Below are 17,366 nucleotides of genomic sequence, written 5' to 3'. Positions count from 1 at the left end.
ACATCCATGACCATCTTTCTAAAATGGAACACTTCCTCCCTTTCTACTTAGAAGCATTGTAAAACCATCACAGAAAGTACATTTCTGATTCAACTAGTATTTTTTTTTTTTTAGATTATATAGAATTAAATATGTTACCCTTATTTTCTTACTGTGTTGGTAAGGTTGATAACTCAGTAAAAGCAAACTGGAGTACACTCTTATTAAATATATTATGCATTTTACATTTGCATTCCCGTAGTTTTCTATTTTGAATTTATTACTAGATCCCATAATTGTGTGATTTTGTATATATATAATTGGAATCTTAAATATGGGAGAAAATGGCAGGATTATTTTCCCAGAAGTATGAGTACCAGTAAGACAAAGATAAATGTTAAAATAAACCTTCTCTCTCTCCACACACAAAGATATATGCCAAGTTGTGGCTATTAATTAATACAATCTATTTTTTTATTGTGGCTTCTAGAACCCGTTCCCATTATATTTTCATCAGACATGTGTATATATAGTGGCAATATATTTTAATGCTCCTGAAAGCATTCTCAGCCTAATGAGTTATGGGTGTAAAAATTTAGCAATAACAAATAAAGATTTGCACACAGGCAAGGGGTTAAGAAGATTAGCTTTTCTGTAAATACAGACACATTTTCTAAGAAGAAATATGTTTCTAAAAGCTGCCAAATTCTGCGACTTAGAAGAACTCCAAACGGGGAGTGTGTTAAGGAGAGATAACTGCTTCCAGTGATTACAATAACTGGATTAAAACCGAGGAGGCAAGACTACAGGTACATCTTCTATTAAAGGTGATGTGAAAGAAGAGGACCCACTTTGAAAGAAACTGAATAGAACAAAATATTAGGATTCTGACTTAGGGAAAATAAAAAGTTTTATCTTTCACATGTGCTGGATATTTTGGTTACCTTCAAAAATGTTGATTCTATGGACAGAGAATTGCAAGGGAGAGAAAATTTTGTTGGAAAATGTGAAAGCTTAAGTTAAGGGGAAAAATGCACTGCCAAGTATGAAATAATCAATAAGATCATTAGCATGTTAAATCATGCTGAGGGTGGAAACAGAGTGTCTATCTAATGAAACACGTGCGCACAAGGCTAGGATGCAGTGTGGAGTCATGAATAAATAACTGTATTAAATGGATGAAAAGCAACACCAACCACTTCTACTTCAAATGCATGCCTGACATGAGTAAATGAAGTATTGTATTCCATCTTAAGTCCTTTCCCCCAACTAACTGAAGAAAATGAAATAAAAACAGAAACACAATAGTACAACACATGCCAAACTAGCAAAGGAGAGGAGGAGTGTAAGTGCAAATATATACCTGTTGGTGTGAAGGTAAAAGACGGGACTGAAAAATCAAAACAAAATATAAACCCGTTATTAAGCTGAAGAGAGAAAGGGAACATATCACATTAGTATAAATCAAGCAGACAGCTGAACATAAAACAAATGTAAATAACTAAGCCAGTAGTTCTGACACTCTGATATATGAATAAAACCAAATCTGAGGTTAAAAGAAGAGGCTTGTCTCTACAGGTACCATTTTGTGAAGCGTCTGGCATGGGAGCTGTGCTGGCTTAGCCTGAGAATGACCCTGCATTTAGCAACAGAGATTGAGCTCCCGGCTTTAGGACAAACAGGAATCCTCTGATGTTGTTAATCATTTCCAAACACTGGCTGATGGATTCTCAAACAAGTATTATCAGGGTCTCGCTTGGACCTTATCTAGAGTTCTGAAAGTAAAGGCTTATTAAAATGGACTAATAGGTGTGCTTAAGTATTTGTCACTCAGAGAAAGAGAGAGGGAGGAAGGAAGGAAGGAAGGAAAGAAGGAAGGAAGGAAGGAAGGAAGGAAGGAAGGAAGGAAGGAAGGAAGGAAGGGAGAAAGAGAAAGGATAGAGGAAGGGAGGAAAGAAGGAAAGAGCTGAAACAGAGCCATAAACCTGAGCTGTTTCACAGCCGAGAAACGCCTGACACCTTCTCATATAAACAATGTAATGTTCTGTTTTTATCGTAATAGAAATTTGTGAATGGACAGGAAAAAAATGGGGAGTTTTACACTTGAATTTCTCCATTATAGTTTACCTTGAGAGGCTCTCCTAGAGGAGGCTGAGCATTTTTTACATGTCATGCTAGGAGCGAAACAATAGAACAATAACACCCCACTGAAAACCTTCACTCATCCTGCAGTTATAAATCTTAATCTGATCAATAACGCTTGAAATTGAACTGCAGACCTCAAAGGTAGCAGCTTTGTCTCCCCCACTCTTCCCACCTCCTCCCTGTTCCTGGGTGTGGGGAACACAACTATTCCCACGTCATTTCATGGTGGGAGGAGGCTGACTTGGTTTCCAGGCTCTTGGCCTTCCTGTCAACACTGCCCTGGTAAAGAAAGCAAGGGAACCACCGCAGCTCCCTTGAGGATAAAAAGTTTGCATCCATGAAGTCCTTAATACACACAAACTAGAATACTGATGACTTCTCGTGGATCAAGAAGCTGCCAAAAATGTATTTGCTGCTTCACATTGGAATGTCTCCCAGAAATTTGCTTTAGGATTAGAGCCTTTGGGGCTGCACACAGCAATACTGGGGCATTCTGTACAATTGTCACTTCTTACCAAACCATTTTATCGCTGAGCCACACTAGAAGGGACAAAAACAAAAACCTGAGCACTGTGTGCCCAGCAGATGCACTGGCCTCCCCTGGCAGCACAGCAGGCCCTCCCTGTGTTAAGAATTCTATTGTGTTCTCCTTCACTTGGGTTTTTTTCAGAATCGATGTAATTTAGCTACAATAAAAAATTCTGAGTCACAGTTAACAAGTCTTCATAAATAAATAAGTAAAAAGGTACATTTGAAAGTAAAGCTATTCAAGCAAGAATCGAATGCCTGAACATTAATTTGCAATCACAAGGACGTAAGGGGAAAAAAAATATATGAAAGGTCCTTGTCGGTACTCCTAGCAAACTGCTAACCCAGTCAAAGGAATTGAAGAAGACATGAAAAGAAGTCCATCTAAGTGAAATTTTTCCAGCTTGTGCACCAAAGCACAACTTAATTCTCAAAGCTTCCAATAATATAATACTCCCTGATTACCCAGCAATGCTGGTGCCCTGTGTGAATGTATGTGGACAAGGGATACAGAATGTTCTAGCAGAGGGTAGATCTACAGATACATGTAGGGGGGAAGGTTAAAAATGTTCACTCTTACCCAAAGTCACATTCTGGCCTGATGGTTTATAGGTCAATAGACTCTTTTATATCTAATTCTTTAAAATCCTTCTCTTCATTTTTTTCCTCATAATTACTGGCGTTGTTTCTGGCGTAGACAATTTAAGGTTTCAGGATGCACTATTTTTAATTGCATGGGAAGGGAATTATGAAAAAGTGCCAACAAGGCAAATTGAGGGAAGCAGAATCAAATGCTCACCAATTACATTTGTAATTATGTTCTATGATTTCTGCTTAAACACAAGCTAGTTAAAAAGGACAATGATATTAGTTTCATAGGTTTTGCAAAAAGAGCACATAGGCATTTGCCGGCATGCTTAAAGTACATTAGTGAAAGGAAAGAAATTTCAGAAAGGAAGGGGGTTTCATGTCACATATGTAGATTTCAAGACAATATAGAGCAGTAACTTGTTATAACTACACAGCCGCAGCACTTCATGGCACCAAGAAATGCAAGATTCCTGGAGAATTCAAGAGACTCCACATCTATATGTTAATTAGTCACTTTTCCTCTTCAAATTAGATTTCAAAATACAACTCCCAATACCCTGCCCCCTCCCTGCTCCATGACATGGGGACACCCACATGGCCCTTCTCTCCATTGTATTTCAGTCAAAGGTTTTATATGGGAACATGTGTGCCTGACATTGTTCCACTTTGTATACATAATGAGCACCAGCTCTCTTGGCAGTAACCTCTAAGCCCTCGTTTTCCATTTCACAGGCTGGGATACTAACATTTTGCTTCATCTCTAGATGGAATGCATATCTGAAAAAAAAAATGTTTTGAAGGATCATCATGCTACGGCAAACGTATGTACATGAAGAGACTACTGCACATCCACAGGAGGGGGCATGTTAATTTATTTTTACCGTAGGGGTGATGAATTTGTGTTGACTCTTTCTTGCCAAGACCCTTGTGACTGACAACAAAATATTTTATACTGCTGTCCCAGGCTGTTTTAGAAGTGTATAGGGACAGTCCATAGAACTTCTCATTGAGAAAAGTTCTAGCTAGCACTACAGATTCTGACTTTGCCATATAATTGATTAAATGTCCCCTAAGGAAATATTAAGACTTGGGGGGAAAAAAAGGAAATAGGTAGACTTGGGGTGCTGGGGTGGCTCAGTTGGTTAAGTGTCTGACTCGTGATTTCAGCTCAGGTCATGATCTCAGGGTTGTGGGATTGAAGCCCAAGTCTGGCTCCACGCTTGGCTTGGAGTCTGTTGGAGACTCCCTCTCTCTCTCTGCCCCTTTCCCTGCCCACATGTGCTCACTTGCATGTGCGGGCTCACTCTCTCTCTCAAATAAATAAATAAATTCTTTAGAAAATATGTAGACTTTTTTTTTTTTTAAAGGAAAGGTGGTTTAAAAAAAAAGGAAGGGTAGTGATGGTGCAGGATGTGTTCATTGGTGATTGTCTTTAAATTTGTGTTGCAGAAAGCAAAAGTGTTGTCTTAGGTTTACATATAATCCCTATATAACTAGGGTGAATGCATAATTTGCCATGCCAAACCAGGACAATTTTGAGAGCAAAAAAGAGGACCCTGAATAATTTGTTGGACTAAAGACATAAATTGGGATGCTATCCTGAAACCAGAACTTCTAGTCACCCTACCTGTAGATCACAGAGGCCCAGAATTGATTAATATATTTGTGGGGAGGTGGAGGCAGGAAGGATTATCTGTCTGACAGTGTTAACAAATCTCATCAAAGAGTAAAATATACAAATCACCAACCTATAGACTTCAAGGATATGTGACAAAACTGTGAAAAAAGTGTCTTGGCATACTTGGTTCATCCACAAAATTATAAATACTAGTGGTCAAGTAAACTTTCTTTTCTAACCGTATAAACACATTTGTAAGGAAATCCCCATTATTAATTAACAGCATATATATATATTCAACTCTGCAACTTTAAATACAACAATAAAAAAGTACTAAACCTCCTCTCTGCAAATGGAGGCACATCATTGAGTTGAGCATTTCATAATCCGTAAGAAATAACTATTTTGTAACTAATCAGAAATACTCATAAAATAATTTTATAAATAATCCCTTCAGCTTCACAAAGGCAACAGCACTCCCTTTAAAGCTATGTGAGGCAGTGCAAAGCTTGCATTTGCAATTCCTGTGACAAGGAGATTCAAACACTTCTTTGAGAACATAAAGCAATGAAGTGATTCTCTAAGAGCACAAGAGATGGTGTAACAACCAAATGTAGACCTACCTTGGCAAACTATATTTTAAAGGAATTGAGCCTAAAACAGATAAGCCTTGAAGTATTGCTACTCAAGAGGAGTTAATATGTAGAGATCACAATAAAATAAAAGCACTTAAAAAAATAAAAGCACCTTAAAAAATCTTCATATAGTAAAATATGAGATTTATAACCATCAATATTTTAGAATCACAGATTAAAATCAAGAGTTACTTAAACATTTTTAAAAAATGAAAAACTGAGGAAAGATAATACCTTTTCTGATACCCGCATAAGTACTAGTCAGCCCATTTCTCTTCTTCCGGTGTCGATAGAGCCAGATGCTAAAGACCATGAGGATGATCCAGCAGGCGGCCCCGATTCCCGCAATGAACGCTGGCTGCTTCACAACATCTGAGATCTGCTGAGCAAGGCTGACTTGGTCTTCAGGTGACACGGGGTTTCCATGAGAATCTGAAAAGCCATGTTTGGATTAATGTGGGTTTAAAATGCAGTGAGATAATGAATGCAAACTTGCATCATATACAATGGCTATCAGTACTTTGTTAACTTTTGGACAATAATTTGCCTTTATTCTATGACAATCACCTATGCTCATTCAAACAGTCCATGAGATTTTCAGTGAAATTATATTTACTCTATTTTAATGCAAAGCCATATGATAGAATGGTTTTATGGAATATATTTAAAAACAAAGACAATGGCACACAATTTCTATTTTTTTACTCCCCAATACTCTGCAGCTTATTGCTTAGATGAAGTTTCACGAGACAGTGCTGATGAGATAAGTACAAAGTGGCAACTATAAAAAATGAAATACCTGAACAGGACTATACAAATAAGGGGTACCATATAAGTTGCACAAAAAAAGATATAAAGTTCTCAGACTTCTATAGAAATCTTCCATTATATGTTCTAAAAATTATGATAAAATGTTATTTCCTCTATTTAAGGTAGATATTGAAAAAAAAGCGTGTGTGTCTTCCTCCTCCCTAAAACCAACTATATGACTATATTCTAAGACTCTAAAATGTCTGGGACATGCATTGTTTGAGCCTATGTCCACAGGGTCTATAAAATTTAGTATAATCTAAAACCAAAGAAAAATTAAAATGTTACCACTGAAATAACTTATGAATAATCTTTCTTTCTTTCTTTCTTCTTCTTTTTTTTAAAAGTAATCTCCACACCCAAAGTGGGGCTTGAACTCATGACCCACAATCAAGAGTCGGATGCTCTACCGGCTGAGCCGGCCAGACGCCCCAAAGTGCTTTTTTTTTTTTTTAAGTAATCACTTTCTTCTAAAATAATAGGCATGACCAGCAATAGATACAAGAATGTTAAATATGGACCAGAACTATCAAGTGTTATGAACAGTCAAAGGCTTATGAAAACTCAAAAAGGCTTATGTTTTCTGTTATTTTGATTCAATAATTTAAAATTGATAGAATTTCTGGCTATGAAAATTTATTTATTTTTCATTTATGTTTAAACCTACTCATAAGATATTCATTTTTCAAGCCCGCCATGTCATCACTCATACAGAGCAGTCAGCAAAGTCTGTAAAAACTGGAAGCCGTTGTTCTACGATCAAAGCAATATCCCACTTTGTTGGGAGTGAGTGATGCCAACTCTGAGGATGCCCAGTGGGCGGAATTCCCACCTAGTGCCTGTGGTCTTAATGTTTTTCCCCCACAACATCTGGTGAAACAAGAAGGTGTTTGCCCATTTCATCAGCAATGGTGCTTTCTTACAATCGTCTACTTTCATTTGACTCTGAAAATGTTCTGCTAATCAACCTGCTTTAAAATAGAGACATTTGTTCTAGTCCAAAATTCCTTTTTTTATCCCCAGAAAAATAACTGGAATAGCTCATTATATATAAACAACATTTCTCAAACAGAAAAAAAAAGTTACAGGTTATTTTTTTCTTATTAAATGATAATGGTGCCCTAATAAGACATTGGTAGGAAAAAATAAATAGTATTCAAAAGCTAAGGATACAACCTTGGGAAAATAGCACCCCTTTCTATGTAAAATGGTAGCTAAATCGCTACTTTTGTGTGTTTTGCCTTTTTTTTTTAAAAGCAGATTTCCAGATTTTATTCTATAGAGGGTCAAACCTGAAAAATCTATGTTTATAAGCTGTCTCAGTCACCTGCCTTCAACTGTTTGTTGACTGAAAGTTTTATTTCATGTTCCAGGCTCTTTTATATATCCTTTTCCTAAAAGCACTCCATCCTCTGAGTGTTCACCAAGCAGATCTATTCTTTTTTTTTTTTTTTTCCCGCTGATACACTCTTTGTATCTACTAAGTTTATAGATTTCATGGCTATTTGTGCAAGGTTAAGTCGGGTAGCTTCAGATTTTATGAAGACAACCAAGAGAGGTTCCATGCAAGTGACCAGATGGCATTAATAGAATAAAGTGTGGTGTGACTAATGAATTAAAATGGCCACTCTGTATCTCAGTCTTTGTCTCCCTGCAGCTGAGGCTATATTATGATATGGAAAACTGGCACACACTTACAATTTTAAGAACACTAATTTTACCCTACAATCCACTGATTTAAATCTTAAATAAATAAAACACACAGTCGTTTTTCAATTCATCTTTGACAAAGGACTAAAATTGTATGTCATAAAAAATAGGTAAATGACATCAACAATGTATAGGGTCATCACAGTGTAACTTATAATATCAATTTTAATAAGTTAATACTGATGTTTCACAAAACTGGGCAACTATTTGAGTAAAAGGTCTATATTTAGACTATTTTTCCCCATATATAACCTAATGTTGTAACAGATACATCAAGCAATTATTTTAAATAGTTTCCTAATTTGTAATTTTGTAATAAATGAACCTGAAATAAACCATGTAACTTCTTTTGCTTAAAAGTTGCATATGTAATCACTGTTTAAAAAGAATCCCCAAATCAAATTCTGGTCCATAGCTGTGGCAGATACAGCAAGTTCTCCTCTAAAGGCTTGAATGCTACTGTCACACCACAGAGTTTTCAGGAGGGAACTCCTGAGGCAGCAACTTCATTTTCTGGTGTTCTCATCTATTTGGAATCACATGACTGAGTTCTGCGCAGGAGGTCTACCTGCAGCATTAAACCTTCTCTCACACTATGCGTTTCTTTTCTTTCTTTCTGCTGGCCTTGGGTCAACCTTGGAAGCTCCATGTTAAAAAAGGGAAGCCTTGGGACATCTGGGTGGCTCAGGGGTTGAGCGTATCCCTTTGGCTCAGGTCATGATCCCGGGTCCTGGATCGCATCCCTCATGAGACTCCCTGCAGGGAGCCTGCTTCTCCCTCTGCCTGTGTCTCTGCCTCTCTCTGTGTGTCTCTCATGAATAAATAAAGCCTTAAAAAAATGGTAAGCCTCATCAGCCTGCGACCCTCCACATCTACATGCAACAGAGTCCCACGCCATAATTACGGCACTTCAGGTAGACTTTATCATGTTATATTGCAGAAGCTTGTCAAAGATACCTGTTGGAGCAGATAGCACTGTCTTAACAATGGAATAGCAATAGGAGATTTCAAAATGTAAAGTTTATACAGCAAAAAGCTTATTCAAGGTCAAATGTTTCTTGAATTTGTTTTGAAATAATTTCTAGAATGTCACCAATTTTCATCCAAATGCAAACATACTATTTGCTTATCTGTCAAGTATAAAAATGCATTCGTCAGAGCCTTTTCCATAATTAGCAACTGACATAAAATCTTAACTAATGCTTAACTTTTCACCTGAAAGGATAAACCAAAGTTGACTATACATTCAGCATTTTTCATAATTTAAATGTAGCCTTGCAATGCTGATGCTTTTCTCTCCCCTCTCCATTTATAATTGTTTTTGCTGTTGTTTGCTTTAGATTTTACTAGTAACCACTTACTAATTTGTATTTTATGTTCATGCCACATTCCCTATAAAAAGGCTTTTCTGTGATTTTTTTAAATGTTTTTCCTTTTTTAATTCCCCTAACCACTTTTGAAGCACACAACATATAAAACTTTCTATGTAATTACATGTAACCACATTCCAATTCTCTTTGACATTGCAATCTATCTTTTTTTTTTAAGAAGCAATTACAGTTTTAAATAGATGCCAAAATGGTAACTATAAATTGTATATTGCTTAAACTTCTAATAACTAGTTTAAATTTTTCACGTTTTTTTTTAATCCGAATAACTATAAATTCCATTTAGGTTCAGACTGTGTCTTCTTGTTCACTGAGGTATCCTTGGTCTTCAATTAATAGTATTTGTTGTGTAGAAAAATAAAGAAAAAAAAAAGGAAAATTTAATAGGATGAAATTAGGATGACAATGGCTGCTGACAAGTTTTGCTTGAAATATAATGTAAAATGTGTGCTTGGCTAGTTTAGGTTTAGTGATGATATATAATATACATTTAAATAATCATGATATATCATATACCTATATAGTTCTGTTATATATTTATGTATTTTATGCAATGTATTATGTATATATCTTAAAGCTAACATTATCATTTTTGTCACTGTGTTTCCAAGAAACAAAAAGGCAGTACAATGAGTGCAGCAATACTCTCAGGCCAGATCTATACTGGCACTCACCTAACTGGATGAACTGTGGCTCACTCTTCACCCCAGCTCCGGCTCCCGTGCTGGCTGCTACCTCTACGCTGTATCGGATCCCAGGAACCAGAGAAGGAATGACCACAGAAAAGGTGGAACCATCCACCGTCTTGTTTATATGATAACGAGTTTCATTGCCCAGACACCAAACCTGCAAGATGAGCACAAGGAATTTTAAGCTGGTAAATTATTTACGTTGATGCAAAGATCAACACAGTGTTTCGGTTCTAGACCTAGACCAAGTACAGACTTATCATGGACCTAACAGAGGATGCTTCCAAAATCATTTTTCCCTAGGCTCTAGTTCTGAGAAGACAGAACTAGATCCTAGGGTTAGCAGTACCTTCAAGATCTCTGAAATTTCTCATATACTTTTCAAGGATTATGTCAGGAAAGTCTACAGATTTTGGCTCCAAGACACAGGGTCCTATCACCCCAAATCATCAGGTTGTTGTTGTTTATTAAATACCTAGAAATTATTTGTCAGGAAAAAAGGGCTTTGCAAAAAGCTTTGTGTATCTAGACAAGGAACAATAACTTAATCTATAAAGTACTTTTGCATAAATATGGTTATTAAAAATAAAACTGGACAGGGGTGCCAGCTGGCTCAGTCAGTAGAACATGCAACTCTTGATCTGGGGATCCTAAGTTTGAGCCCCATGTTGGGTGTAAGAGTTTACTTAAAAATAAATAAATAAAATTGGACCTAAGGAGTTAGGATCTTCCTAGGAGTCTACTCAGCCTGTGGTATGCTGCATTATCAATGAGAGAAAATTAGAACTCTATCTTGTATTTAATTTAAGCAGGAATATTAATTAGTCTTTGATAACATACATAAGATCATAAAGAGTAACAAGACATACTTGACTTAAAAGGAACTTTTAATAAGAAAATTATTATATAGCTCATTAACTTTGATAAGGATATTTGTGACAGGAAATTATTTTCAGGAAAGTAAGATTTCTGAACTACGCTTTAATCCTTAATTTATATTTCACTAAAGGATTATTTATTCATAGAGTGGTCTTCTGCAATGTTTCAGATTTTGGATATGGTACATGACAGTATTTGGACTCAGTTACCATAAGAAAATGATCCATGGAGTAGTAAAACATGCTCTATATTCTTTACGATGTCCTCAAGCAAAATGTAGGATTAGCTTCAAGTAGCCTATTGTCTAAACTGTAATAGGAAATGGGATTTAAAATAAATCTAGGAGTGTCAGTGTCCCCTATTATGTGAGCAATAACCTTTCATTTTTTTCCTTTGGAAGTTAATATTATTTTAATACAGTTTCGATGCATAACACCAGCAAACGGTCAAACTCTATACCAGGTCCTGACCATTTGAAAATAAAGAGTCCTTTGTGATTTTCTTTTCCCCCAATTACATTACGTAGCTGAACCAAAGCCACAAACTGATTTTGTACCAGTCAATCAGGCTCTGAAAGGCATTTTATTATTTTAAATTGACCATGAACTTAAGTGAAATCCACCCTTTTGCATTTCTTCTGGAAAGAAATGAGTTTCGACTCTTAGGGGAAAATGCCTACATTACACAATTTTGCTTGAGAGCTGAGACACCACCTCATTTTAAATCCTTAAAAATCTCAATAATAGTTCATTTTGCTGGACGGCACCACAGCATCCTGTCACTACTCATATTGAGATAACCTTGAAATTTGTAAGAAAACACTTAAATTGTAGAGACTCTTACCTTTTAATGACTCAATTACACTAGAAGATCAAATTTGAAGTATCTTAGAACAGTCACAGGGCATTCATGGCACTATTTTAAATACTTTAAAACGTCACCCTTTAAAAATTCTAGCAAATTTCACAAACATACTTCAGTCTGTTTTAAAAATCATTTTAAGAAAATATTAGGTCTGAAATGAAGCTCAGTATATCTAGTTACTGTACAAATCAATTTGCTACTCAAAGGGACATTGATGGTCTTTATTTGGCAAGCCTTACCAAGGGTGCACATCAGATCACCTTGAAAAGATCAATCAAAATACATATGCAGACCCCCCCCCATCAGACCTGCTGAGTCAGGAAATGAATGGACAAGTTATTCTGATGTTAGTACTTAATAAGCTGTAGAAAATAAATGTGTTCATCTTTTTAAGATCAGTTTCATATCAATAGACATAGTCTAAAATATTCACATATATGAGATAAGCTACTAAGTACCACAATTTAGCTAGTAACTAGAAAAAATACTCAGGTATCATGGAAATATAAAACAGTATCTAGAGATACATGTTCTACATGTATATGTAGTTAAGAATACTATAAGAATAGTTAAAATTCTTCTAGCATGCAGTGTGTTTACATGCATGTTGAAAAAAAGACATGTAAAATCTATTTTCTATTGAGATTTCCCTGATGCAATCTATTTTTTATTTATCATAGATCATTAAGACTTTCCTAAAATATAGATTCATTGAAAGAATACATCTTATGAGTCTAACTTTGTTTTTACTGTACCTTGGCATGCTTGAAAATATTTGCTCAAAACAAATCCACGTAAGACTATAATCATTAGAGCCTCACAGGTCAAAATAATTATCAGAGTTATTAGATTCATTCACTTGACATCCTCTATTTTTAAAATCCATTGAAACATACATAAATTTATAATTGAATCTCCTCTGAGACATGAAATTTTGTTTAGAGACTAAAACAAGTTTTATAGAAAATAAATTTTGTTGCACGTCAAAACAAATTTTCCAATTTAGCTACAAAGTTCCAAAACTTCAAATATGTTGGAAAAAAAGAAAGCAAGCCATATTTGATAGAATTTGACTCAGTCAATTCCATAGGGCAACCCAATCCTGCAAAATATATTCAAGCTATTTTTTTAGAGTAAAAAAAAGGAAGCCCTTTTTAAATTAGCACTATTATATATGGTTTATGTGAAATTATATGGACCTATAAATTTTGTGGCCATATTGATTATTTCTTTTAATTAATTTTTTAAAATGGCTTAAGAATTATTCCACAATGACTGAATAAACAGGAGTGTTTTTAAGATAATCTTACATGTTGCCACATGAACCAGCAGATGGCGCCAGATATCCACAATTTAGACAAGCTCTTTCTTTTTCTTTGTAGGGAGAAGGGTGTCCATCAGTAATTACTGTATTTGTATTACCTTATACTCTTGGACCATTCCATTTTGAGTGTCTTCTGGAGGTGGCTGCCAACTAACAAGAATTGCAGTTCCATTTCCATCATTCTTTGATACGGTTACACTTTGGGGTGGGGCACTGGGTGCTATCGTTTTAAAAAGTAGACATATTATGAGTAAAATAGAGATCACTGAAAGAAGACACAACATCTAAAGTCAAGTATTAACTATATGTTAATATTTTTTTTAACCACAGAAAATCTCTGTCAATATACCCACATGTATTAAAGATGTATCTCATTCAAGTCTGAATAGACCTCAATGATTTAACTTTCTTTCTCCTCAGTATTGCTAAACCTTTTGTTATTGCAAATTTTCCATGACCAAAGTTATATAATTATCTCTACAAAACATCCCAGGAAAATTTCTTATTTCTCTTACCCTGGAACTCTAGTCCCATGTTCTCCTTACAAATGTTCCACAGTATAAAGATATATATTAATCATCCATGACATTAACTATATCCCATCACTTATGTAATCAAAATCATAAACAGATTTTAGGGAAAATTCTGGTTATTTTTAAAGAGTATATTTGTGACATGTAACCTTGTTATCTTTATGTAAATACATTGGGTGGCCAATTATTCTGTGGGGTTTTTCTAGAGCTGTGGGGTATCCACAGATATGAGGAATAGGCATAAAATGCTAACCCCAGAAACTCCTGGGAAAATGAAAACATAACTCACCTTACTTATAAATTATTATTCAAAGTAATTCAATAAGTGAATGGAAAATAATTAATGAAAGTCAAGCAAGTTGAGAACAAATTCATCTTTACATGTGAATTTCAGTTCTCAAGAACTGAATACATCCTATATATGCCACTAAGTAATACATAGGTGACATCTGTACATTTTTATATAGGCCACTATTAAAACAAATCAAGTATTACATAATTTTGGTTTTTAGTGGTTCTAATCAAACAAATTCTATTAGCAAAACATAATGTTCAATATCAAGACAGTTAATAATATCACTACTAACATTAAAATTTTTTCAACTAGGTTAATAAAAACCTAACAAATGTACTGCATGCACAGTAATCACACATTTCATTATACTTGCCTTCTTCTAAGGTTTTGGCAAATTTAATTTCACTATCTGCTCCTTGAAATTCATTAAAAAAAGGACGAGCTTTAATTTCATAGTTGACTCCCTTTTTGAGATCAGGGATAACCACGCTATTTTTGGTTGGAGTCCTCACTTCAAAAACTAACCACTCCGATTCACCATGGTTGCCTCCAGATGGCCGATAAAGAATTTTATATCCTTGAATATACTGAGATTGTTGGTCCACCTATTAAAATGACAAAAATGAAACCATTTATATTTTTTACTGATTTACTAAAAAATGATGAAAATTAAATGTGACAAAATGTAAAAAAATTCTATCTGGCTTTATAGTTTTCTAGTTTACATAAAATAGAATACGAAAAATAAATCACTATCTTTTGTAATACATTCACTTTTTCAGCTTAATATATAATATTAGATACTAATTTCAGTGGTTCATGCAGAAACTTTAAGCATCATGGCAGTCCTCTGACAGACATCTAAAGATATGTCAAGATCAAAAAGATGAGAAAATGTGTTTTACCACTTTCTAATTTTAAACACCTATTTAATACTATTCAAATATTTCCAAAGTCTAAAAAATAATGTATGTGATAATGATCCTATCACAAGTCATATGTTTATAATTAATACTATATGTTACTTTCCTTTGATAACAGTAAAGTTTACTATTGTGGGCTAATAGAAAATACACACACAACATGAAACTTCTTGTTTAAAGCCAGTGCAGAGCTACCATAATAAACAATGCTTACATAAAGTTGCCATTGGTAGAAAAGTGGGGAACAGATATCTGTTCCATATTTTTTTCATATAATCATCTCCCAGAAGTCAACTGCTTATTAAAACTGAAATCAAATACTGCAACAATAATGACTCACTGTCCAGTGCACTTCGATGGAAGAGGATGAGAGGATGGTGGGGTTGTGAAGGTGCAGTACGACGTTTCCCAATTCTCTCTGGACCTGCTTGTGATCTACTCCCTGACTTGTTGGGGGAACATCTGTAACAATCCAAGAAGACTGTGTTACATCCTGTGCAAGGTACCTGACTTGAATGAAAGCATGCTGCACCAATCCTTGCATGCACAGCAACTCCCAGAAAAGAACCATTCCAACTGTGAAGCCAGCCTGTGATACAGAATAAAATGGGAACAACGTAACTTTTTTATTAGCATAGGGAAGATGGGGACATAGAAAACACCCAAGTGAGCAGAGAGCATGGAGAAAGCAAAAAAGAGCAGAAAGCAAAAGTTAACAATGGCAAAAGCAGCTTCTGAAGGTGCTTCCTACCATGAATGATTGCTTTCCTGCCAAGGATGAGGAGCCTATTGTAATTCCCCCCTCTGAGTAAGTTATAAAATTCAATAGTGATCCTATTCAAGAAAGAAAAGAACCAGAAATTTCAAAAGGGTGGATGAGTAATGAACAGAATGGAAACATATAATAAGTGAAAAGCAAACACAAAAAGAAATTAGATACCTTACATCTTATATAAGATGAATGTGGATATCTTCCAAAATAAGGTATATGGTAAGTTAGTAGTAGCTAGGAAAGGGATCCAGAAGCCACCAGAAGAATAGATGGAATGGAATGGAATGGAATGGAATAGAAAGAATAGAATAGAATAGAATAGAATAGAATAGAATAGAATAGAATAGAATAGATGTGATGAAAAAGGAGCCCTTAACCATCTATTTAATGATTTGTTCTTTAGTTCGCTTATTATATCACTGTAAAAAAGGTTAAATAAAAAGTTCTTCATCTCAAGAACACCAAAATTTAAGAAAGGAGACCAAGAACAAAGTAAGAATTAGACTACTAGTACTAGTATTCATTTATGTTGCACATTTTTTTCCCCAATAAGGAGAGGTTTTGTCAAAGTTCTAAAGTCTGAACTCAATAAAAATTGCCAATTTCTAAGGTGGTTTTCTAAATACAGATATTTTGCTTTGCTTACAATAATAAAGGGGTGGAGGTTCCTGGGTGGCTCAGTTGGTTAAGCCTCTGATTCTTAATTTCAACTAAGATCGTGATCTCAGGATCATGGGATCAAGCCCCCTGTCCAGCTCCACACTCAGCACAGTCTGCTTGTCCCTCTCCCTCTGCTCCTCTCTTTCATATAAATAAATAAAATCTTAAAAATAATAATAATAATAAAAGGGAACACAGGGTGAAGTAGGGAAGAAAATAAAGAGATTTTTGTGGCCAGAATTCTCTTTCTCAGAGTATTATATGTTGGCATATGTATTCTAGATTATTTACCATCCCATCAACAGCAGAAATGAGAATTTTAGTTTTCTGAATGACTAAGTATCTTTACAGATATTCTAAGCAAGAAATATGTATATTAAAAATGAGGTTGTCCAATATTACACTATAAGTTAACTAACTAGAATGTAAATAAAAACCTTGGAACAAATAAACCAAAAAATCAGGTTGCCAAGGTTTGATGGACTCTACGGAAGGTAGGTGAAGAGTAGACAGATCAAAGTGCTATTGAAGACTCTTAGATACAACACCCTCGATTGTACATATAATGTGACCATCAATTAAGCCTATAAATAAAAATGACAAAAACTGAGATAATTTTGGCTTCTCATACTTTGTCATCCCTTCCACACACCTTTGGCTAACACTGGCTCTCAGGCAACCTATTACCACTGCCTAGAAGAGAGAAAGCACTTGCCTGTGACCCTCTCATCAAGTGTCCTCCCTTCCCTACTAGTTCCTATTGGTCCTATGATGCCAGCTACCATCTATCTCTGGGGGAGGAGTGACGTCCTTGCAATAAGACAGACTTGAGTTTGCACCCCAACTCAGCAACTTGTCAGCTGAAACGCTGGAAAGATTTCTTAACTTTGCTATTTTTGTTTTCTAATCTGTCAAATGGCAATATCAATGGCAGATATTTCTGAGGGTTGCTGTGAGAACTGCATTTTGCAAGTCACATAAAGTCCTTCTCTTAAAAGCAGATATTGGGTTAATCTTGGTGAA

The 17,366-nt window shown here is 35.2% G+C and overlaps 1 protein-coding gene across 1 annotated transcript in view; it reads right to left on the bottom strand.

The window, feature by feature from the left end:
* ROBO1 (roundabout guidance receptor 1) overlaps window positions 1–17,366 on the bottom strand; it is a 409,328-nt gene that overhangs the window by 49,477 nt on the left and 342,485 nt on the right. The window contains exons 14-19 of the mRNA XM_055313849.1: window positions 15,252–15,373; window positions 14,362–14,593; window positions 13,259–13,380; window positions 10,079–10,250; window positions 5,731–5,928; window positions 1,343–1,369 (exon numbers count right to left, since the gene is read on the bottom strand). Coding sequence (XP_055169824.1) covers window positions 1,343–1,369; window positions 5,731–5,928; window positions 10,079–10,250; window positions 13,259–13,380; window positions 14,362–14,593; window positions 15,252–15,373 — 873 coding nt within the window. The remainder of the gene's footprint in view (window positions 1–1,342; window positions 1,370–5,730; window positions 5,929–10,078; window positions 10,251–13,258; window positions 13,381–14,361; window positions 14,594–15,251; window positions 15,374–17,366) is intronic.

This window comes from Nyctereutes procyonoides, unplaced genomic scaffold (genome assembly GCF_905146905.1).
Source record: "Nyctereutes procyonoides isolate TBG_1078 unplaced genomic scaffold, NYPRO_anot_genome, whole genome shotgun sequence".
In the NCBI taxonomy this organism is placed as follows: domain Eukaryota; kingdom Metazoa; phylum Chordata; class Mammalia; order Carnivora; family Canidae; genus Nyctereutes; species Nyctereutes procyonoides.
The sequence above is the reverse complement of the archived record's forward strand: the minus strand, read 5'-3'. Positions and strand labels throughout refer to the sequence as shown.